Raw genomic sequence first — 24,650 nt, forward strand, 5'->3', positions numbered from 1 at the left:
ACTCGAGAACAGTGTCACAAGGATTCTATAAAAGTGCTCACAAAATTAGCACAGGGAGGACATAAGGCATCTAAAAGTAAATTGCAGTACTGCCAGCCTCAGGTTGAATATTTAGGACGAATAATTTCTTATGGCACAAAAGCCATTGCTCCACAGCAATTAGAGGGTATAAGTAAAGTACCATTGCCAAAAACAGTAAAACAAATGATGACTTTTCTAGGAATGACTGGTTTCAATGCTGAATGGATAGAAGATTATGCAACAAAAACAGCGCCATTAAGAGAAATCATGAAAGAAGCAGGATTGCAAAATTTAGGAAACCCATTAAAGTGGAATATAGATGCTTTAATAGCATTTGAGTCTATTAAAAAAGAGTTGCAAAAAGAACCTGTACTTGGAACTCCAGACTACACTAAAGAGTTTCATTTATACGTAGCAAACAGAACTGATGGCTATGCATCCGCTGTACTGATGCAAGAGACTTGCAGTGGCAGGAAGAAACAGCCTATAGCCTATTATAGCACTAGGCTGGATAATGTAGCACAAGGTTACCCACCATGCTATCAGCAGGGTCTTGCAGCAGTATACTATGCATATGAGAAAGCATCTACAATAACTATGGGGTACCCAGTAACTATTTATGCACATCATAGAATTGTGGAATTAATAGAACAAGGAAAATTTGTTTTAACACAAGCTCGCATTCTAGCATATTCATCGTTGCTAACGTACCCAGATGTTACAATTAAGAGATGCAATACCGTGAATCCAGCTGACTTCATTCCTTTGGAGTATGAAGGAGAACCACATGATTGCGTGGCTAGTTCGCTGGCATTCACAAGACTACGACCAGATCTTGAATCAACACCTATAGCAGAAGCGGAAGTAACCTACTTTGTAGATGGATCTAGTTTTAAAGATTATTTGGGAAATCACACAGGATATTCTGTTGTAAGAAAAGAAATGGACAAATTTGTGCCTGTAGTATCCCAATATTGTCCACAGCCCTGTTCTGCTCAATTAGCAGAATTAAAAGCTCTTACAAATGCATGTCAACTTGCAAAAGGGCAAATTGCAAACATTTTTACAGATTCAGCATATGCTCATGGTGTGTGTCATTTGTTTGGAGCAGTGTGGAAACAGAGAGGCTTTAAAAAAGCTGATGGATCTCCCATTCAGCATGGTAAAGAAATATGTCAATTAATAACTGCTATGATGCTACCAAAAAGGCTTGCAGTCATTAAATGTCAGGCTCACAAAAAAGGAAATGACTTTGTAATCAAAGGTAACAATGTAGCAGATTTGGAAGCTAAAAAAGCATCAGGATGTTTAGTGGCAATACTTAATCCAGTAGTTCTTATAGAACCACAACCACAACTGGAAGATATTGTTCGAATACAACAACAAGCAGGCCCTTACGAACACTCTATGTGGCATCAGAGGGGGGCGAAAAAGGATGAAAAAGATATTTGGCGTTCACATGAAGGACAGATTGTTGCACCAACAGCATTGTTAAATATTCTTATTTCAGATGCGCATGGATTTGATCATTGCGCAAGGGGGGAAGTAATAAGAAAAATTAAACAACAAGGGTATTGGTCTCCATATTTATATGCAATGGTAGACAATTTTCTGTCCACATGTGAAATATGTGCCAAATACAATGTGAGAAAGGGAACAGCGACACCAATAGGCCACATACCAGTACCAGAAGGACCTTTCAAACATTTGGTAATGGATTATGTGGACATGATAAAGCGAGTTCAAGGGAAACGATATATGCTTGTGATAATTGATCGATTTAGCAGATGGGTAGAAGCAGTGCCATCTGCAGATGAGGGGTCAGGAACGGTGATCAAATTTCTAACAAGAGAAGTAATTCCTAGATTTGGAATACCATCAGAAATAAGCTCAGATAATGGGTCAGCATTTATTCAAAAAACTGTAAAACAAGTATTTCAGCAACTTAGAATAAAACAAAGACTAGGATGTGTCTATAGGCCACAGTCACAAGGTTTGTGTGAACGATTTAATGGGATTCTTAAGGCCAAAATTAACAAAATATGTGAAAGTACTAAGCTAAACTGGGTTGATGCTTTACCTCTTGCATTAATGAGTTGTCGCATGCAAGCAAACAGAATCACGCATTTAACTCCGCATGAAATGCTTACGGGTCGACCCATGCCTGTACCATATTGTAGAGGTCCTTACAAAGGACCTCCGTTGGAACAATTGCAAATGGAATTAAGATCTTATATGAGGAAACTAACTGCAATACATAAAGCTATATATTTGCAGGAAAAAAGAAGGCAGCCCAGTGAGGAGACAGAGACATCTTGTCCGGTTGTCCCAGGTGACCAGGTGTATCTGAGAGTATTCAGGAGAAAGTGGAATGAACCCAGGAGAGAGGGACCTTACAAAGTGGTGACAGCTACGCCAACTGCAGTCCAGGTGGAGGGAAAGACCACCTGGTATCACTTGAACCACTGCACAAGGGTCCCCAGAGAAAGGCAGCAAAGAGAGAGGGAGGAAGAAAGCCTGGAAACAGGTGAAACGGAGCAAAATGTTGAAAGTAGAGAAAATCAACAGGCTGAATCCAATGATGTGTCTGATGATGGCCACGTGCTGGCTGCGGCTGACGCTTCAAGGTCACGCCGTAAGCATCAGCACCCAATCCTCATTGGAGGATCAAAATGTGGCACAGGCCACCCAGACTTCCTTACAGTCGACTTTACAGGCTTCAATCAGACCTAATGATAACCAAACAATGACCCTAACCGAACAAGAATTAATTGAAGTACAAAAAATAATACAACGTAGGGATGTAGATGATGAGGAAATTGAAATTATGAGCGAAGAAGATGAGCTATGGGAAACAGCACAAAATAATGATTGGTACAAGTGGGCAGCATTTACAGCTAAAGAAACAGGACTAAATAATTGCTTGATGTGCTCTAAATCACCTTTAAATAAGGTAATAGTTGTTCCAAATACACATGATTATGTAAAATGTGCTGAATTTAAAAGTCACTTTTGCCACACAAATGATTATTTTAGACCCTATTGCTCGGCGGAATGTTTAGGTTTTATGGGAAATTCTAAACTTCAAGATAAATTCAGTAGGCCACATTGGGGAGATTGGTGTAGATATTGGGACGTAAATGCAAACATTAAACTAGAAGAGGAAAAGATAGAAGTACCTACATGGTACAGTATAGATTATAATCAAGCGTATGAGTGCTTCAGTAAGCCTGAAGGAATTCATAACGTGGGAAAATTTAAAGGAAACTGTACTACAATTTGGGACTTAGATAAAGCAAAAGGGTGGGACACAAAAATACCTGTTAGAGCCCCAGAACCTCAAGCACTAGGAGAAAGAAACGGGAAAATCATTAATCCAGAAGATGAAGACTGTAAAACCCAAACTATAGCTCTACCGTCAATAGAAGTATATGAAGATCAGACAATGATAGTAGCGGATTTCTTTTGGGCATGTGGTAAAAAGAAGCTTCTAGCCTCGTTGCCACTAAACTGGAAAGGAGTGTGCGCAAGAGTCCGATTAATTCAAGAAATTACTTTAATAGAATGGGATCCCGAACAAGGGGAAGTACGAAACACGAATAGAACCAAAAGAGCTTATAAACCTGACCCTAATGTAATAATTGATTCAATTAGTCAACCTAGAGGAATACCCCAGGAATATAAAGCAAGGGATGAAGTCAAATCAGGATTTGAATCAATATTTATATGGATTACGCAAAATAAAAACACAGAATGGATTAATTATATTTACTATAATCAGCAAAGATTCATTAATCACACTGATGATGCTTTATCCGCGCTAGGAGAACAACTAAAAGCAACCAGTAGAATGACGTGGCAAAATAGGCAAGCCCTTAATTGGTTGCTTGCAGACAAAGGAGGTGTATGTGTTATGTTTGGAGATCAGTGTTGTACTTTTATACCAAATAATACTGCACCAGGAGGAAAATTTAGTGAAGCTATGTTAAAAATAAAAAATTTGAGAGTAGAACTTAAAGCAAATGCAGGAAGCGAAGGCCGAATGTGGGACTGGTTAGATTTCAAATTTGGCTCAATGGGAGCATGGTTCGCTAAAATCGGAATAATTATAGGAGGAGCAATATTAACAATATCAATATTAATCTGTTGTGTATTTCCTATTGTAAGGTCATTAGTTGTTCAAACCACAGTTAAGCATATGGAAGTGCTAAAAAATCAAGATAATGAAAAGCTAATGGATAGTAAGGACTGGCCTGAGAAATCAAACTGGATTTTGCAAGCATTGGAGGATGATTCAAGCACCTCCAACGAGGACAAAGGAGATGAATGATGAGCCAGACCCTGGGTGTATGTGCTAGCCTAACCTCTCCCCAAGGGTGACCCTCTACGATGCGCAAAGTGTCTGGGTTGAAGACGATGGCTACGATATAAAGAGAACTTTTAATAATTTAATGCATGGTTTAATGTGTGAATATTCTACATAACTGTGAAAACCACAGGCAAGGCTGAACAAATTGCACGCTCATGCTTATAACAATGAAGTAAAGAAAAATAGGGATTAGGGAAATTAGAATCTTTTACTCAATTCCAGAAGGAAAAATAATACAAAGAAAAATCTGGAAGGAGATGTTTGGTTCTAATGTTCCTCCAGAGTGTGGTTGCATAATCTGGTCATTGGTAAGTGACACTGAATGACTTACTTTAAGTCATTAGGTAGCCTAACTAAAGAAACTAGATTCTGAAACTACACCTCTGGGAAAGGTTAGTAGGATGGGGCTTAGGAAAGCCCCAGAGGGGGGAATGTAGAAGAGTATATTATTTGAAAATGATTAAGTATAAGGCTAAAAAGCAGTATAAGAATACACTATTATTTATTCTGTATGAGTGTGCTGTATTAGTGTGCTATATATCAGTGTGCTGAGGTAGTTGTTGCCGTGTATAGCATGTGTGTGTGTACTTGAAGGGTATGTTCAAAAAAGGACATACAGAAGCTGTATGTTCGGCAGAAAAAGAACTTGGAATGTTGTGACAGGTGAGCCAGGAGAACTGAAGGTTAACTGCCATTTTGGGAAGATTGCTGGGATATATATGTCAGCCAGACCAAGGGACAGGAGTGTCTTTTTTGCAAAAACCACTCCGGCTTTGTTGCTTGCTTGGTGTGAATAAAGCCGTTTCTGAAACCAATAATCCTTTGAGAAGTCATTTTTCCAAGAAGAGAATTTCCAACACTTGTTGCCTCGATGCCTTATCAGACAATGGCTTGTAAGGCAGTGTTTGCATGAAGGCACCTCACAAAACTGACTTCGGACAGACTTCTAAGGCAGTGTAATAGTTCAATGATCTACAGCAAAATAGAGCGAGCTTTGGTGAGAACTAAACACATATTTAATTACTACATTCATAATTTTCTCACTAGAAAGGACATCAGAAGTGGAAAATATTGGTAAAAAAACGTACATTTACACACAAACTGACCAGAAAACTCAACTTTCAGACGGCATCTTTTTTCCCAGCACAGGATTGTGGGATATCAAACGCAGCGAAGGACACATGTATGCTGCCTTCAAAACTCGATCAGATGAAGGTCTTTCAGGAGACAGGAAGTGAAGCTAACATTAGATTCGGACGTGGCTTAATGCCTTCCTGCCTTGAAATGTGTCCTCCGAAGGCAGCATTTTCCAGGTTTCGGACGCAGCCAATATCTGTGAGGATTATGGCACGCAACACAAAGTTTTTAAGAAACCTCAAGATCGACAATTTTATTTTAATTTTTTTAATTCTTAAAATGTCTCAATTTTTACAATATTAAGACTTAAAGGTCAAATAGTCAACAATTTAATTGATAATATTTAATTACAACAATAAATGTTAGCATGTTATTTCAGCCATAATGGTGTCTAGAGAAAAAGCCATTTTACCTGGCCCACTATAGGTGGAATAAAATCCTGCTCAGATGTATTACAGTTGTGTAAACAAAAGAAAGATTGACCATTTCTGCAATAATATCTGGACTATGCACTGGACAAAATATTTTGACCTACCTTGCTTAATTTGAAATGTCCTAAATACATGGAAGTGCTAAAAATATGAAATAAATGTCATATAAAGGATAAAACTGTACTTTCTAACATGTTGAGACATTGTTACAACATTAATTTTATATTTAATGTTAATTAAATAATGTTTTGGCAGATAGAACCTTATAATTCTTAGCGAAAAATGTGTTTTTAGAATTAGAAGGTTCTATCTGCATTTGACCCATTCCAAAAATCCCCATGTACAATTTTGAGAGGATTTTGATATTGTATATTTAGAATACATTTAGGGTCCCTGTTATTTTCATGTTTGAAAGAAACGTGTTCCCCATATAAATTTTCCTATATGTAATGCAAAACTTTGAAGCTCAATATCTCAAAACTACTCAGAACGCAGATAGAACCTTGTAATTCCAAGGGGACAATATCTTTAATTTCTGTAGAGCTGGAGATTTTATTAAGGATGAGTTCAGCTCTGAGAATGAAACCAACCTGTTTGTTCCTCAGTTTCTTCATGTTTCATGCTGAATGTTTCCTCAATCTTAACATCTTCAGTCTCCTCTTTAATAAACTCCATCTTTATGTCTTCAGTCTCCTCTTTAATAAATGCCATCTTTATGTCTTCAGTCTCCTCTTTAATAAATGCCATCTTTATAATAGTGTCACGTGGATCTCATTCACTTTTCCATGAGTTTTTTTTCTGTTTGTCCTGTTAAAGATGAGAATAATTAACAAAGTAAAACAATAAATCGTAAAATGACCTGATTAGACTAAAAACACTAAAAAACTAACAACAATTACTAAAATAATGCAAATTATGCATACCCTTAATATATTAAAGCAGTTTAGTTATTTAATGATTTGTAGAAACAGAGATGGAGATAGAAAGAGAGCGCTACGAATCCCTGAATCATTTGTTTCTAATCGGTTCGATTGAATCGGAGAGAAAGCTCCGGCTCTCTCGTCACTCGCCAGAATTCATGTTTGAACTGATTCACGAAAAAGACCGAAATGAGACGTTCCTTCTCTTACTCGTGCGTTCATGATGTTACTTTACCCACACAACGCTGATAAATGTTAGATAAAGCAATGCAGTGTTACATTTAATAATACATCATTCACTATCCTTCGCTTTAAAAGCCTAAAACACAAACCGTTCTTCAGCCGAGACACAACAGATGCTAGAGCGCGGCGCGACCTTATGGCGTCATATTTGGTTACCAAAATAAAAGTCCTATTCACATTCTGCTGTCTAAAATCACAAGTGCATGGAACTTTACAATGAAAAAAACTATTAAAAATTTGTTAAAAAAATGAGTTGAATGATTTGGTGAACTACATTTAATAACACAATGGTGAATTAATAATACAGTTCACATCAACTTCTTCTTACTTTTTTTTCCATGTATTTTTCCATCCACTAGCCTTTCCCTGAGATTGATCCACTCGTGTCTCTCTGGTTCATCCACTGTCACAGAGTCATCCAGCAGTTCTGCTGTTTCTTCAGTCTGCCACAGATCAGTATTAAAGGGATAGTTCACCAACAGATGAACATCCTCTCATCATTTACTCTCACACTCATGACACACACACTGTTAAAAATAGTGTACAATTACTGTAAAAATAAAAAATACACAAGTAAGAATATAATAATCCAAAATGTTTTCAATTACCCTAAATCACGACACGTTACACAACTTTTAAAAATCGTAACTGTTTGTAAATATACAACATATAAAACACAAATTTAAAAAATACAATTAATGAGGAAATATAATTTAACAAGCAAATAACTGGGTTTCTTTGAGTCCTTAAAAAATTGGTTCAAATTTAACCATAAATAGTCACAAATAATATAACAAATGCAAATTATCATTTTAATAGGCTTTACATTTGGGGATGCAAAAACAGAGGCGCTTGCGGACTGGATACAGACTGTCTGCGGGGCATTAAAAGTCATTCAATGGATTTTGCGGAAATTTAGAGCAATGGATAATGATTGATGTATTATTAAGTGTAATACTGCATTGCTTTATCTAACATTTATCAATCTCAGGGAAAAGGCTAGTGGATGAACCGTCTAGATGATAGGAAAATGAACATGTGTAGTAAATATAAAACTGACTACGCCACCTCCTTATTTAAGGCAGGAGGAGCCTTCCAAAAATAATCGAATTATAAACAACAATGTAGTTTGTCAATCAATAATCAACAATAATGGCGATGAACACAGCTAAAAGCCAAACCGCTTTAATGGTACCTAAAACCCAGGATTGGCACAAACTAAGCTTAAACAAATCTGGCTAGCCAGCTAAACCAGCTTCATGGTACAGGTCCCATGTCTCTGCAACCACTATTTATGATTCCTTAGTCATGTGACAAGGCACCTGCACCTGAAACTCATTGCTGGCTAGTCTCCTCCCACAAACACAAATACTGGGACTGTAGAATAGATGTGAGTCTACACAGGAAAATAAGTAATAATTTATTAAGACACAAAAAAGGTAAATTCATTCTGAATGCAACTCGGAATTTTGTATTATTTTCTTAATATATATTACTTTCTAGGTACATTTCTATGTACGTTTTCCCCTTTGCCACATTTTTTTTACGACTGTGTACTTGGGTGATTTTAGACAGCAGCGTGTGAGCAGGACTTTTATTTTGGTTCAATATATGACGTCATAAGGCTGCGCCGCGCTCCTGCATCTGTCATGATTCTGCTGAAGACAGGTTTGTGTTTTAAGCATTAACGGATAATGATTGATGTATTTTTAAGTGCAATACTGCATTGCTTTATCTAACATTTATCAGCGTTGTGTGAGTAAAGTAACATAATAAACTTGTCATGAGTAACAGAAGGAGCGTCTCATTTTGCTCTTTATCGTTAATCTGTTCAAACCTCTGGCGAGTGACGATAGAACCGGAGCTTTAGACACTCCTAGTAAATTGAACCGATTGATTCTCAACAAATGATTCATAATTTTCATTCTATTATTAATTCATAACTTTAGTTTTGAGTGTTTATAATCAGGTCATTTAGATCCATTAACTGTCGCTCTAACTGAATAGAGATGGAATTCACGACAATGTTCATATTTCAATAGAAATATGATACTTAAATGTAGTTCAGTAATACTCAACAACTGACCATCAGAATTCATCAGCTGACCAACTAGACAAGACAAACCAAATCTGTGATGTATTATTCCAAATAAAAAAGGAGCGAGGAGAGAAGAACCAAACACTGCATCATGAGGACTTGCCTGTGAAAATCACAGAGATGTTTATTTCATCTGAAAGAAAAGAAATGATAGAAGTGATCACCAAGTTGATTTAAAAAATGGCCAGGGAAAATATTCCACAGAGCTATTTTTTTTTTTTAATCCAAACATTTGTTTTTAGATATTTTTTTTTGTTTCATTTAATTTAAATTATTGTTATGTTTCAATTTATACTTAAAAAAATGAAAATGTGTCAAGAATTTAGGACTAGGAGAGATTTAGTGTGAATTTATTTTTCTTTCTTTTTATTATTCTCATCTTAAACAGGACAAACACACAGAACAACTCTTGGAGAAGTGACTGAGATCAATGTGATACTATTATAAAGATGGAGTTTATTAAAGAGGAGAGTGAAGATGTGAAGATTGAAGAAACATTCAGAGTGAAAGATGAAGAAACGGAGGAACAAACAAATAAAGAGAAGAGTGAAGACATGAAGATTGAAGAAACATTTAGAGTGAAACATGAAGAAACTGAGGAACAAACAGGTTGGTTTCATTCACAAAGCTTGGTCATTTGATCTTTATTCAGATGTCCAGCTTTAAATTAAGGATATTGTGAAGAATGTCAATATTTTCCCTTGGAGGATTTTACAAAAAAAAATCCCCTAAATATTTACCTCTGAGTTATTCACCATTTATCATCTGCAATATCAAGGTAGCTCCATATGATAGCATTAAGTTATAACGTAACATATGCAACATAGCTACATGAAAGTAATCAAAATAACTTTTTTTTTTAGTGCGACCAGGATGATAATTTAAAATATATAATTGAGTGTTTACACTTTATGAATAGAGTCGTGGATCTGTGATTGAGTCATGTCTTCCTCCTATTTGAAAAACTGCATCCGAGTCAGCGATTGACAAAATCACATTCAAGTAGCTTTATTGGCATGGTAAAAAGTCTTTACATTGTCATAACATTGACAGCGCTTCAAACTAATGGTGTTCTTCATTTACAGTGTAGCATTTACTATAAAATGAAATTTAAAAAGTTTGATATTTTAAATTTCATATATTATATTATATATATATATATATATATATATATATATATATATATATATATATATATATATATATATATATATATATATATATATATCGTTACATAACTAGTGTGGGAAATTAACTTTTTTTGCCCACAGTGGCTGGTGGATGCCTAATTTTACTAGCCACTTTTTTTAAAGGGCACTTTTTCCAGAATTAAACTTCAAAATAAAAAAAGAAAGGGCATTAGCATAGTATGGGGTAATTCAGGTTGATTGGGACACTTTTCCCAGTCATTTCAATGGTAAATACTGTCAGAATCATTATACAAATAGCATAGCCTTTATCTCAAACTGGCTGTCAAAGTGCAAAATGTCTACAAATTCAACGTCAGTGCAAGAACAAAATGTATAATCCAACTTAAATGAAATGCTCAGGAGTCAGGATTAGTCGAATGCAGGTTAAACTCAGCCAATGCAGTGATGGAGTGCAGCTTTCTGAACACAACCGCCAATCATGTAAAAGTGTGCTTTGCCTTCTTTCTGTTTCTAATTGTTTCGTAGTCGTTTAAAAGAAGACATTTCAAGCTTTCTATACATATTTCTCATGTCTGTGAGAAGTAGCCTATACACTGTGTTTCGGATTATTTATGAGACACGCTCCAGTTCATGTCTATTTGTCTATTCTAGTCTATTTGCTTCTTATTTATTAAATACAGGCAATTGTTTGATGAAAAATCTACACTGTTTTAAAAGTAACTGAGCTACTGAAAAATGTAGTAAAGCTAGTGTCGCAACTTGTATCTCGCTACTGACCAACACTGGCTGTATGGCAGTGCACTTGATATGAGACTGGGATGACTCGTGATCTTTTAATACCTCTAATTTAAGGTTAGTTGTTCCTCTAACAAATTGTTTGCATTTTCTGACGACGCGTAGGTTTGACAGTAGCCGCGTTTCCATTAGCCTACAGATTTGCGCAAAACTTTATATGTTCTGAATGTCAAAAACAATTCCGAGATGATGCCGTTTCCATTAACCGATGCCACGTGTGTTGATAGGTTTGTGTATATCCTAGTCATCGCAATAGCCATTATTTTTAACAGAAGAAGATATAGGTGTGTTATTCAAGCATTTATTACCATTTTGTTATTTTGGCTTGGAATTTCGTTTGCTGGAAATATGAACTGAATTCAGAAATGCTTTTAAAATGAAAGGTCCCATGGCATGGATTTTTTTTAAAATTATTTTATAATATTTCCTGAGGTGTACTTATATTTTTAGTATTGTTTTTACATCAAAAAATGTCATAATTTAGAAATAAAAGGCATTTTTTCTATACTGATATTAGCCCTCTGACTTGAATGCTGTTTCAAGGGGCGTGTCAGCTGTGAGACTTCAGTGAAAACACCCACTGTTGTGATTGGCTGACATCTGCATTTGAAATTAGATTGCGTGGTGGAGGGGGCGTGGTTTAGTGAGCAGCAGCTGCAACACTCGCTGCCAGTCCAGAGAAAGATGCGGAGAGCTGGGGAAAGATTGCTGATGAAGTGTTATTGTGCGGAGTTTTTGATTCACTGCTTTATTTACTGATGCATCAAGATGGCCAGAAGAGGGATTAACAGTATTAAACGTATTTAAAAGAAAGTCTGTGTGAACTTGAATGATTAGCTACACATCAGAAATCACTGATTCCAGATCAGGCATTAATGAACACTGTTACTCACTGTTTGAGGTGGTGCTGTCAAATCCATATGGTAAAGCCTGTGCTGACTAGAGGTCTGCATGAGCTTTAAACTGAAGCCCCGAGCCCGGCCCGTACCCAAGCTCATTTAACCCGACCCGACCATTACATTTACATGTTAAGCCCGAACCCGAGGTCTTGTTTCACACAGCAAATAACATTACCATTTTTGCACTATATTTGTGGCGGAGGGATCGTGCGGTATAGCGAGGTCTGCATGAAGAGCGAGAGAGTCGGGAGAGCAGTGGTAAGCAAGTTGCCGAGGTCAAGTCCAAATGATAAACACCTCTGTCTGATTGCAATAATTGGCGCGGAGTCATGGCTGCGTAGAAGAAGGATCCGGGTACTGAAATGGCCAGGCTGCAGTCCAGATCATTTACCCATAGAAAACATTTGGTGCATCATAAAGAGGAAGATGCGACAAAGAAGACCTAAGATAGTTGAGCAACTAGAAGCCTGTATTAGAGAAGAATGTGACAACATTTCTATTCCTGAACTTGAGAAACTTGTCTCCTCAGTCCCCAGACGTTTGCAGACTGTTATAAAAAGAAGAGGTGATGCCACACAGGGGTAAACATGGCCTTGTCCCAACTTTTTTGAGATGTGTTGATGCCATGAAATCAACATTTTCCCCCTTGAAATTATACATTTTCTCAGTTTAAACATCTGATATGTTATCTATGTTGTATTCTGAATAAAATATAGAAATGTGAAACTTCCACATCATTGCATTCTGTTTTTATTCACAATTTGTACATTGGCCAAACTTTTTTGGAATCGGGTTTGTACATTTATATTATAAGTGTATGTTGATTGGCTGAATGTATGCAAATAACTGGTCCCCGCTATTGTTGAAAAGCCATGTAATCACACATTTGCGTATAGGATTTAACATGTACATTTTGATGTTTTACGTGTCTATATGTTTTGAAGTATGTTGCTTTGTGGCATTAAACTTCGATTAACTTTTGTCTTTTCGCCTTAGACCTGATGCCGTTGGAAGAGGAGAGTCAAAATCTGAATAAAATGGAAGAGAAAGATCAGGACAAGACACATGATGATTTCATAACTGAAGAAAAAAAATGTAGTTCCTCACAGACAGAAAAAACTTCCTCTCAAAAAAGGACTCAAAAGACTCTAGGTAATTTCACCTGCCATCTGTGTGGACTACATTTCAAAAAGCATGGAAACTTTAAAGTCCACATGAGAGTTCACTCCAGAAGAAAACGTCACACCTGCCCACAGTGTGGAGTAAGTTTCAGTCAACAAGGAAACCTTAGAGTCCACATGAGAGTTCACACTGGAGAAAAGCCTTACACCTGCTCTCAGTGTGGAAAGAGTTTCACTGTAAAAGGAAACCTTAATGTCCACATGAGAGTTCACACTGGAGAGAGCCCTTACACCTGCCAACAGTGTGGAATAAGTTTCAATCAAAAACAAATCCTTGTAGTCCACATGAGAATTCACACCGGAGAGAAGCCTTACACATGTCCACAGTGTGGAATTAGTTTTTGTCAAAAAGCACACCTGAGAAGTCACATAAGAATTCACACAGGAGAGAAACCTTTCCCCTGCCAACAGTGTGGAAAAAGTTTCACCCGAAAAGAAATCCTTATCAAGCACTTGAATTCACACTGAAGAGAGCCTTAAGGCCCTGATATACTCACAAATGTATTTCTCATTCTTTGTTTAGGGCAGTGGTTCTCAACCTTTTTCGGCCCAGCGCCCCCTATCTGTTATCCAGGTCCCTTACCGCCCACCCCAACCCACCCACACCAAAAAAGGGTTAAATGTATTTACTGAATGTATGCTGATTATTAATCTATTATTGATTGTTTATAGTAATAAAAATATGTATATTATTCATGTCATTATTTTCATATTTTATTTTCATATTTTTTTATTATATTAATTCCCTAATCCTTTTAAAATGTACAAAATGTATATAATGAGTAAGTGCATCATGAATCCGTTTTCCATGTTTTTGTCTTACCCTAAATCTCTGTGGGACACCTATAAGTAGTGTTTATATTGGGAATATTGTTTATATTAGGGGCGTTTGTGTGAAAAGCGCTGCTGTCTCCTTTCCCCAAACGCTTGCGAGATGAGAAATAAAAATCTGCTCTGTTGTTTCTAGTGTTCAAGCTTCTTATACGGAAAGGCAGAAGCTGATCGGTAGGTTGTCGTCACATGACCTTCAGTGGCGCTTGCATCATTCTGAATAGTTGAGTTTATCTCGCCACGTCAAATGACCTTCAGTTGCGGTTGCGTCATTCTGAATAGTTGAGTTTATCTCGCCACGGCATATGTGCGCCTAGAAAAAATTAGTGCGGTGAACTGCATGTGCGTAGCAACCGCGTGCGTCGTTTCTATTATGAGCTTATATTTGAAAATAAATTTGCATGTGCAAAGAAATCTAAATGTGAAAGGCCCCAGACTGATTCCAATCGGTAGGCTGCACCGCTGCGGAGAAGCACAGTAACTCCACACAGTTCCGTCGCAAGGGCTGTACCAAGTGTGCGTCCGCGCAGGGCCTCACACCTCACCATAGCCTCGCAATAAAGTAAAGAAACAGCTGACTTAATGTAAAAACCAATAATGGTTCATGTTAAAGTTCATGTTTTTTTCTTTAAAAATACTATAATAGTTAAAAGACATAGCTAAAACTGTATATTGTGATGCTGTATTATTCTGCTTGTTAAATGTGTAACTTACAATATTTCTCTGTGGGTGAGACAGCATGACTGATTCATGCACACGTGTCAGTCAGTGCGGCATCGCACGTAAAGTTCGTAGAGAGATTTATTCATATTCATAGATTTATTCGCCTCTGAAATGGGTCAACCCATAGATATTGGCCTACCTAAGAAATTCAAGTAAATAGGCTAGAAATCCGTGCTCATTCAAGGATGTGCATGGACAGAGAAAGCCCAGACCCTGTAAAGCAGTAGCGTATACAGTAGAAATATTATTATCATATTTTCCCAGAGAGCAAAAAGTAATATGAGGTAGACATTATAAATAAGTGAATTAAATGCAACGGGTACAAATTTGACATTCAAAATTTTATTATGTGGCTTATCGCAAATAGCAGCCAATCAGCGAGGAGCAGCCAAAAAATGCAACGGTTACAAATTTGACATTCAAAATTGAATTAACAGTTGCTGTACTGCAAACAGCCAGTCAGCAAACAAAACGCATTCTTATAAATTATTTTCAACGGAGAACATTAAAAAGGGAAAAAGAAGAATGATTTGTTTGAACTTTTGAATTAGGTAAATTGATTTGATTTCTTCACGGCAGTTTGCAAAGACTTTAGTTTCAGCCGTAGTGCTCCTGATTCAGAAGTCCAAGCTAGGGATGTAAACGGTTAATCGAATAATTGTCGTCAAGAATTTACTTGATTAAATTAAATTAATTGTCGGTTAATTGAACATTGCGAACCTGACACAAGATTCTTGCGGCGCGGTGAAAGACCCAACCCAAACTTGAGGCAGCAAAAAAAAATAAAAACATGAAGCGGTCAAAACGGAGTGGAGTGTGGGAGCATTTCAAATATTTAATGATGACAAAGACGCCCATTGTAAACTTTGCGGTACTACGATTAAGTACAACACCTCTACGAGTTCGCTAAAATACCATCTTCTTAACTTGCATGCAGCCGTTTTGCAGGGAGGAAGTCTGTCGCCTTCACAACCTACAATCGCTGCTGTGGTGGGAAGGCGAGTATGTGATCACATGAAAGCGGTTAGCCAGTTAGCACTACTGATAGCAAGCGACCATAACTACAAACGTAGTTAAAAGAAGGAAGTAGGAATGTGACGGTGTGGAAATTTTCCCACCGGTTAATTAACGTGTGATTATATTGAACAGACACGTTCAGTTTTTAATTGTCTTCTCCAACTCAGTCACAGTAATCCATTAGGTGGCTTTGGGAATGGCCTCACAGGGCAGTGAAGCATTCTGGGAATTGTAGTCTTTCGTCCCCATGAGACAAAAATACATTTTCTGTCTTTTCTCAGTCAAGAAGGCACCAAATTCAAAAATAATTTCACATTTCTACTGCATTGATGACCCAGTTTAAATACAGATTCATCTTCCCAGCGCTGAAGTACCCCTTTAACCATCCTCAGGTGGTCAGAGTAAACTATGAGGTCATTTGTATGAGGAGGTCATCGGCCTCGGACACCTGTAATGAGTATTATTTTACAGTTAAACTGTTCTCTTATCTCCATGAATATTTTTAGCCTACACTGTAAAAAATGTACCGTAGAAATTACAGGAATTTACTGGCAAAAAAGTTGCCAATAATATCCTGTAAAAGTGTTTTTAATTGCTGTAAAACTGATTACAGTATAATACTGCAAAGTAAATTACATTTAATTCTTGTATGCCAAATACAGCAATTTGAAGTTTTTTTTTTACAGTAACATTGAATTAATCTTGTAGTTTATTTTACAGCGATGTTTTGTAATTTTACTAAAGTACAGTATTTACCTTTACTTTAACAAAAGTTGCCAATAAAATCCTGTAAATATTAGGGGTGTAACTATTCGTTTAACAACGATTCGATTCGTATCACGATTTGAGGTTGTTGACACGATTTAAGTACGATATTGGTTCATTTAGAATGATATGATCCGAAACAATTCAGTGACTTGAAATCGATTCAGTAACTTTTTAGCCAAAAATTTAAATCAGTGTGACTGTTTTATTTTAGTCTAATCGAATTGTTGTTAAAACGAATCGTTACACCCCTAGTAAATATATTTTACAGCATTTTTTGTAATTTCACTAAAGTACAGTTACAGTCAACTATATATTTACATTATAAGGCATTAAAATAATCAAACCTAAAGTCAAAGCTTTTTTGAAAAATATTTATTAAAACTGACAGCAAATTACTAGACTTTCACTAGTAACAACAATTTTACTGTTTTTACTACAGAATATCTGATCAAAATCACAGTTACGAAAAACAACAACTCCTAAGCAATACTCTGGCTCAGTTCACACCCCCCCCCCCCCCCCCCCCCCAAAATATAATAATAATAATCTGCCATAATTTATTACTTGCCCACGTAATATTCCAAACATGTATGAGTTTCTTCCTTCTGTTGAACACAAAAGATATTTTGAAGAATGTTTGTAACCAGACGGTTAGGCTACCATCAACTGTTTGATTACCAACATTCTTTAAAATATCTTTTGGGTCACAGAAGGAAGATGAGGGTAAGTAATAAATTATGGTAGAATTTTCATTTATGGGTGAACTATCCCCTTAAGCTCAATCAACAGAATGGAATTATTCAGCGGCACTGGCCAAAACGTGATTGGTTGGAGCGAGAACGTGCTACGATTGGTCAGCACGATATGGCCGTGATCTGATTGGCTTAAGTAGACGGTGGGTGGAGTCTACGTATTTGTGTATTTTTTGAGTCTAGACGCTAGAAATGTTTCAAAATCCAACATTTCGTGCTGTGCTGCAATCCATGAATGTGCAAGACGAGATCCACAAATGCAGAGGAAGCCATCAACAGATGTGCAGGAAGCGATTCACAAATGAATGCAACTTATGCAAGGCAGAGTTGTGTGTTTTTGACATGTGTGGATTTTTTTGTTACTCACAAATATCATTGTATTTATTTGTGAATCTACTTTATTTTTGTGAAAGTCCTGCATATATTTGTGGATCTCATTCTGTTGATTTGTGAAATTATTTATTTTTTGTGAATCGCTTTACATTTATTTGTGGATAACAATATATTTGTTTGGAATAAAGCTACAATATTACCCCCATAGATGTGGTTTCAAACGGCACCTTGGTGTTTGTCAAACAGGAGGTAATTTAGCCAGGTATTTTTACACGGGTGGTGGGAGAAAAACCCAGGATATTCTGGATTACAGCCGTGAGCAGCAGTGAAGCGGGGGTTTCGGCGGCGAGCCTGTTTTTGCTGCGCTGCTGACGCTCAATTAAAGTGAAAGCACAGTTTTAATGGACAAAATAAATATGAATTCCCAAATAATGTCCAGTGACTCGAGAGGAGTAAAGAAGCCAGAGTCAGAATTAGACTCAATGTATTGATCAGCCAAATGAAGAATGAACTAGTCACAATTTTAGATGTCAACAGAAGAATAAATCTGTATCAACTAAAATACATAAAATTGTACTGCACAAAAAAATTATATAACAATAGCATCTTATCCACAGTCGGGCCAGTGTAAGCCAGGGCCGATAATAGTCTCTGTCCTGTGCCCTGAGCTCAAAATCACACTGTGTGTTTCCAGTGCTTTACTAAACCCCTTTTGTTAACTCTTCTCTCTGAAACAACGTCACACAACCCCATCATTTCACCAACAAAGAGAAGTGTTATCAGACTGGAAACTAGAACCATTGCTAAATTAACTTGATAAATGTTTTGCTGTTATACCACAATTTTACAATAAAAGTTGATAATAATTAATTAATTTGTGTCAGGACTTCGTTCTGAGTCGTTTTCATTTCTCTCGTGTGGACGCATACATTTCTTGAAACGAGGAGAAAAAAAGATTGGATACGAAAAAGCTCTGGCTTTATGAACATGCCTGCAAAATGTCAGTGGCCACTGCGCCATCCTGTGAAACTCTTGTAATTTTTGCTGGTAGTGTAAGTCAGACATAAAAAAAACATTGTTTATGAAACAGCTACACATTCATACATGTTACTTTCACCACTTTTCACCAAAATATTACCAAAGTGCTGCGTCTCCTTTTCCTAGGCACACGAAATACAAGTGGCAGACTTCCATCCCCCATCTTCTTCTGTAAAATGTGCAAATCTTCGACCATGTCTGTAATTGATATTGACCAAATATGTTCATGCTTTCCCAGTTTGAATGTAGTACCTATTATGTATTACTTTTAATTTTTTTTTATTTTCACAAACCATACCCCTCAGTCTCAAGGTTCTCCAGCAAAACCTTGCACCACCACCTCCTCAAGATATGGCATGTCAGACTGAAGGTACAAACAGTTGTAATGTAATCCACCACAATTAACATTTACAATAATTTAACATTGAACATTTTTATGTCACTTAAACGGGAAAAAAAACACTAAAACTGCACTTACGGTGGTGAAATCAAATGCTGCCTCCATAGATATGTACCAGGTATACTGTAAATGCAGACAGGCTGTTATTGTTGCCATGTTTTTGTATAAATTCATCAAGATTAATAAAAATTAGGTACTCAGTTACAGTGTTACTGTGTGTAATGGACACAAGAGATGTGTGGACATCCCTCATCATCCTAAAAATGAGCTTGGCATCTCACCATAACCATGAATACTCCAGTCAATCCCAAAATGTATTATATTTTAAAGTATTATATTTATATTATGTAACAGTAAATGTTTTTTTTTTCAATAAGTAAACATCATAATTACGTGTCATGTATAATTTATATTATCTGATCATTTTTGTGTTTTATTATGTTTGTTTATTATTTGGCTGGTTAAAAGTGTAAATGATTGTATATATTAAAGTTATTAAATGGATTTGTTCTTATTAGGACAATAAAACGTGTATTTTCAACAACAAATAAATTCTTTTGTTAGAGAATTTCCAATTTTTTTTTAAATATTTTGTGTTAAGTTGTGTTTACAATTTGTTGTGTATGAATTTTAACAATGTATAGCAGTGTTGTATTTTTATTTTTATTGTACCTACATTATACCTTTATTGATTTGTTTTGTCTCTTAATTTTAAGGTTTCTGTGAAGGTCAAGATCTTGGAGCTGGTCCAAAAGAAGGACACTGGGACCAGAAGTCGTCAAAGACTGAAGCAAATGACATACACCGTAGCCGATTCTACTACAAGCATGCACTTGTCTGTTTGGGGTGACATTCCTTCACAAATTGGATAGTGGTACGAATTTGAGAATGTGTCAGTAAGATTGTTTAATGAGCAACCTTGCCTGAACACAACTGTGCAGAGCAGAGGGTCTATGATTGCAGATCTTACAATGAAAAGTTAGCCTAGAAATCTAGACGCACCCTAGCGGCAACAAATTTAATCTGCCCGCGAGTGTCGTCTAGGAACTCTCAATACCCTTCTGAGCTGTATTCCCCTAACTCTTGCCGGGCCAATCACATCGTGTATAGAGTCGGTAGGCGGGGCCATAATGACAATAGCCGAGTTGCGTTTGCATGCTTCTAGTAAACACAGAAACTGGCGAACGGCAGTCTTTCGAATCAGCTTTGACCGCGACTCTGGAAGACTTTTAGTTAAAAGAGTTAAAGGGGGGTGAAACACTCAGTTTCAGTCAATCTCATGTCAATCTTGAGTACCTATAGAGTAGTATTGCATCCTTCATATCTCCGAAAAGTCTTTAGTTTTATCATATTTATACAAGAAATATAGGCTGTACCGAGTCTTTCCGAAAAAAAAACGAGCGGCTGGAGGCGTATTGTGTGGGCGGAGCTAAAGAATGACAAGTGCGCAAAGCGGTGACGTCCTCAAGCGTGGAGAAACCCATCTATCTCAGCTAATACAGATAATGATCCATAATCAAATCTGAGGCAGAAATAAATTGAACAGGAGAAACAGCAACAGCAGGACGTCCGTCTCTGTGGTATGTACTGTATTTAGTGGCCTCTCCATATTTCTGTGTCTTTACTCGCAGTGTATGAGGACACGATTCGGTTTATAGACTATTGTATGCGACTAGACCTTAGAGGTAGCAAGCAAAACGGTTTTGCACGTCAGACTAGTGTAACGTTATACAACAGAGAACAGCAATGGAGTGACCGTTAGCGCATTTGAATGACGAAGCACGCGATCGTGTCGTTTACTGATGTTTACTCATGCGACGATAGCCAACAGCACAGACATTTGAAGCAGTTTAACTCACCGGCTGCTTCCAAAGCAGGATCGAACCTTTATCGCTGGGACCGCTCCGTCAAAAACACACTTCTTTGGTATGATTTGGTGAAGTCCTGACAGCAGTGGCGTGTAAATCCACTTTGAGACGCGACTGAAACGATGTTATGAAGCTTCCCGTCATTTCTGCGTTCAAATCGGTTCAAATGCAGCGCTGCCTTCCCGGAATGTTGTGCTGAAGTGTTGAAGTCGCTCGACGTCACCCATAGGAATAAAGTGGAGCGCGGCGCGCCACATAAGTGTTCACGGACGACTGGATCTGCACCTGAGAGAGTGTTTACGGCGTGCATTTCCTCTCTCTCCCTCTAGTCACGAGCGCGCGCACCCTACCGGGAGAAGAGACCGTACGGCCCATACAAGGACCTTCCGATCTATTAACGTCAAGTAGACCCATACTCGAAAAAACTCGCCGAAACTTGTGAGATACCGGAAGGAGTATTTTTAACACAGAAATACTCCATCAAACGTCCAACATTAGTTTTTGAAACTTTGTCTATGTTTAGGATGGGAATCCAAGTCTTTAACAGTGTAAAAAGCTCAGTATGCATGAAACAACACCCCCTTTAAGCTTTTCTCTGAGAAAAGAACAAAGAACGGCACTGAAGTCATTCTTAAAAAGGGAAGATGTGTTCGGGTTTTGCCGACCGGATACAGCGAATGTTTAATCTGTCAACGAGCTCTGCTTCACCTTTGTTGCTCTGGTTGGTTGTAGCGCTGTCCTATCGCATGCAGAGGGAGTTTGAAAGACAACCGTTTATCCCGCCCCTCGGATTGAGCTGTCAATGGTGAGTTTCCAGACCAAACATCTTGATGTGGGTCTGGCTTGTCAGGCTAATTAAAGAGGGGGTGAAAGACTCAGGTTCAGTCAATCTTGAGTACCTATAGAGTAGTATTGCATCCTTCATATCTCCGAAAAGTCTTTAGTTTTATTATATTTATAAAAGAAATATAGGCTGTACAGAGTCTTTCCGGAAAAAAACGAGCGGCTGGAGGTGTATCGAGTGGGCGGAGCTAAAGAATGACGATCGCAAACAAAGCGGTGACGTCCTCAAGTGTGGAGAAACCCATGGCTATCTCAGTGCCTTGAGCTATGGTTTGGGGTTGTTGTGCAGGGGCGTAGCACCAAATTGGGTACAACCATCTTGCTGGGCCCCCGTACCATGTATGTGTATGTATAGAAAACGGACTTCCCTGCCTTGGGCCCTGGTTACTCAGTACCCTTTATCCCCCCAGTCCCACGCCCCTGTTGTTGTGTAGTGTTTGGCTTGTGTCCCCGTTTGCCTGAGTATCTCATGTAATGGGCAAAATTATTTTCAAGGCTGATTTCAAATCAGTGAAAGAAACGCTAGAGCAAGCTGTAAGTACTAACTGTTCATCTTTAACAGCAAGTTCGGCAGTCACTTGGAGTTATGAGTACATCAGATGACCACCTCCCCCTCTCTTAGTTTGAGTATTGTTGTTTTTGGTGGACTTTTTTAATTTTAGTTTTAGTCTAGTCTTTGTGTCAAGCTGTCTTTTTAGTTTTTACTAGTTTTAGTCAAGTTCATACTCTTTTTAGTCTAGTCAAGTTTTAGTTGACTAAAAGCATTTTAGTCTTATTTTAGTCAGAATTATTTATGACTATTTTCGTCTAGTTTTAGTCAATGAAAATTGAATTTTAGTCTCTTTTTAGTAATGCAATTCTATTTAAGCCAGTCAATATAGTATAAGTACCTAGTAGTAGAGACAAAACAAAAATCTTCTTTTAGCCAAAACCAGTTCAAACAAGGTTTGAGGAATTCAAACAAGGAATTCAAACACATTTCTCCCCATCTTTTTCCACAAAAAAATTTGGTTTTATTTTCCACTTCAATGTAATGAAAGTTTTTGCAAATGTCGTAATAAGAATAAATGCATACTGAATTTAATAATAGGAAAATAATATCCTATTTATTGTAATTCAGCCGGGGATTTTTACACAGGTGGTGGAATAAAAACACATATACTTCCTCGCGGCTCTGGTCCCGCTGTTGCCGAGGCAGAACGGCGACTTCAGTAGTGGGGCTCGCAGATGGATCTCACAGAGGGGTTTGAGATGGGCCCAGACTTATCTCAGCCTTCACCTTTGAGATCCAGTGCCTCGTCTCAGGGTTTGGAAGCCCGCCCTGCGGTTTCTTCTGGCGGGTCACCGGTGCTCCAACTATCTAGCTCTGAGGAGTTAGACGTTGAGAACATCACAACCGAAGACTCGTTGCTTCAGTTACCAGCTAGTGAGGAGCTTGTTGAGTTGCTCACAAGGGTGGTGGCCAGGTTAAATATTGACTGGCCAGTTGAAAGAGCTGAGCCTCATCTGAGAAAAAGTAAATTAGATGAGCGCTTTTTGCCGTCCCATGCAGTGCAACCTCAGCCTCAGGGCTTGAAGTATTTCCCAGGTCCTGGAAGAAGCTGGCATCATATCGTGTCTTCAGCCCACAGACAGCTACTTACAGTAACATCTTAGGGCTGAGATAGTATGGTTATGGGGCGATTCTTAAGGTAGAAGAGACGCTTGCGAACCATCTCTCTCCTTCAGTTGCATCGTCCTTGAAAGCCCGACATTATAACCGCTTAAAACAACTTCGGCTTTGGTCGGTAAAGCGTACTCGGCGGCAGGTCAGGCCGCAGCATGTCTGCACACAATGGCTATCGTGCTGGCATACCAGGCTGACCTGCTAAGGCATCTGGGCAGTAGTGATGAAATTGGGGCTGATGTGATCAATGAATTAAGGCATTCAGCCAATTTAGCTCTCCATGCCACCAAGGAGACGGCCAGGTGCATTGGCCGATATATGGCAGCCCTGGTGGCCACGGACAGGCACTTATTGCTGAACCCCACTGAAATCAAGGAGAGGGACAAAAGTTTCTTGCATGATGCCCTGGTTTCTCCTGCTGGCCTCTTCGGTGACTCGGTACAATCAATCACCGAGAGGTTTCAGGAGGCTAAAAAGCAGGCCGCTGCGCTCAAGCAATTTCTCCCTCTTTGTGTCCAGGTCCTGGGGGCTGCTGCACAGCAGCCCAAGCCGAGTACGAGCTCCGCACACAGGGCACAGCAAAAGCAGAGGAGGCGAAGTTTCTAGACTGGGAGGCGGGGTGACGCTCGCAGGCGAAGTCTTCGAGGGGTAGGGCTGATCTGAGGACAATCATTATCACCAGGAAGGCTTTGTCGAAAAAGTCCTGACAACAGGAATGTCAGGACTGTGAGGGTGATCCCCTCTGAAGGAAGGCGGTGCTCACCTCAACATATGGTGCCTGTCTTCCTTCATCTTACAATGGTGCGCAAATGATCCCCGCAGACCACTCGAGGGTGATCCGCCCCCTCTTCCGAGGGTCTTAGAACAGTCAAGTCAGTCGTTCCCTGCCGGTTCGCTGCCTCAGGGCACTGCACTTGCTGTTTGAAGTACACCATAGGCCAGCCTCGAGAGGCTGGTACCCTTAGTAGATTTCTGGGTGAATGGAAACATCTATTGAATATATCTCAATGGGTCCTGCAGACAGTGGAGAGGGGGTACACAATCCAGTTCAGGAAGCGGCCACCTTCTTTCAGTGGTATCCTACCCACAGTGGTATGCCCGGAGCAGGCTCTGATTATAGCATAAGAAGTAGAGACTCTTATGCAAAAGTGGGCTATAGAGAGGGT

General features: G+C 38.3%; 3 protein-coding genes across 4 annotated transcripts in view; 2 read left to right on the forward strand and 1 right to left on the reverse strand.

Moving 5' to 3' along the window:
* The window catches only part of LOC137049283 (gastrula zinc finger protein XlCGF57.1-like), a 48,615-nt gene extending 41,378 nt beyond the window's left edge, over window positions 1-7,237 (reverse strand). Inside the window, exons 1-2 of the mRNA XM_067427784.1 lie at window positions 6,882-7,237; window positions 6,549-6,765 (exon numbers count right to left, since the gene is read on the reverse strand). Of these exons, the coding sequence (XP_067283885.1) occupies window positions 6,549-6,705 (157 nt within the window). The 5' untranslated portion in view covers window positions 6,706-6,765; window positions 6,882-7,237. The remainder of the gene's footprint in view (window positions 1-6,548; window positions 6,766-6,881) is intronic.
* LOC137049032 (chemotaxis regulatory protein ChePep-like) overlaps window positions 1-24,650 on the forward strand; it is a 341,058-nt gene that overhangs the window by 14,313 nt on the left and 302,095 nt on the right. The window lies entirely within an intron of this gene.
* Window positions 8,698-14,207, forward strand: LOC137049364 (gastrula zinc finger protein XlCGF7.1-like). 2 transcript variants are annotated; one of them, XM_067427911.1, is made up of 3 exons: window positions 8,698-8,789; window positions 9,608-9,828; window positions 13,061-14,207. In XM_067427911.1, the coding sequence occupies exons 2-3, from the start codon at window positions 9,669-9,671 to the stop codon at window positions 13,711-13,713; spliced, it is 813 nt and encodes a 270-aa protein (XP_067284012.1). In that variant the 5' UTR covers window positions 8,698-8,789; window positions 9,608-9,668; the 3' UTR covers window positions 13,714-14,207. The 2 variants fall into 2 exon arrangements, with proteins under 2 accessions (XP_067284012.1, XP_067284013.1); XM_067427912.1 differs by lacking the exon at window positions 9,608-9,828 and having other exon boundaries at window positions 8,719-8,789.

Source organism: Pseudorasbora parva, chromosome 20 (assembly GCF_024679245.1).
Source record: "Pseudorasbora parva isolate DD20220531a chromosome 20, ASM2467924v1, whole genome shotgun sequence".
In the NCBI taxonomy this organism is placed as follows: domain Eukaryota; kingdom Metazoa; phylum Chordata; class Actinopteri; order Cypriniformes; family Gobionidae; genus Pseudorasbora; species Pseudorasbora parva.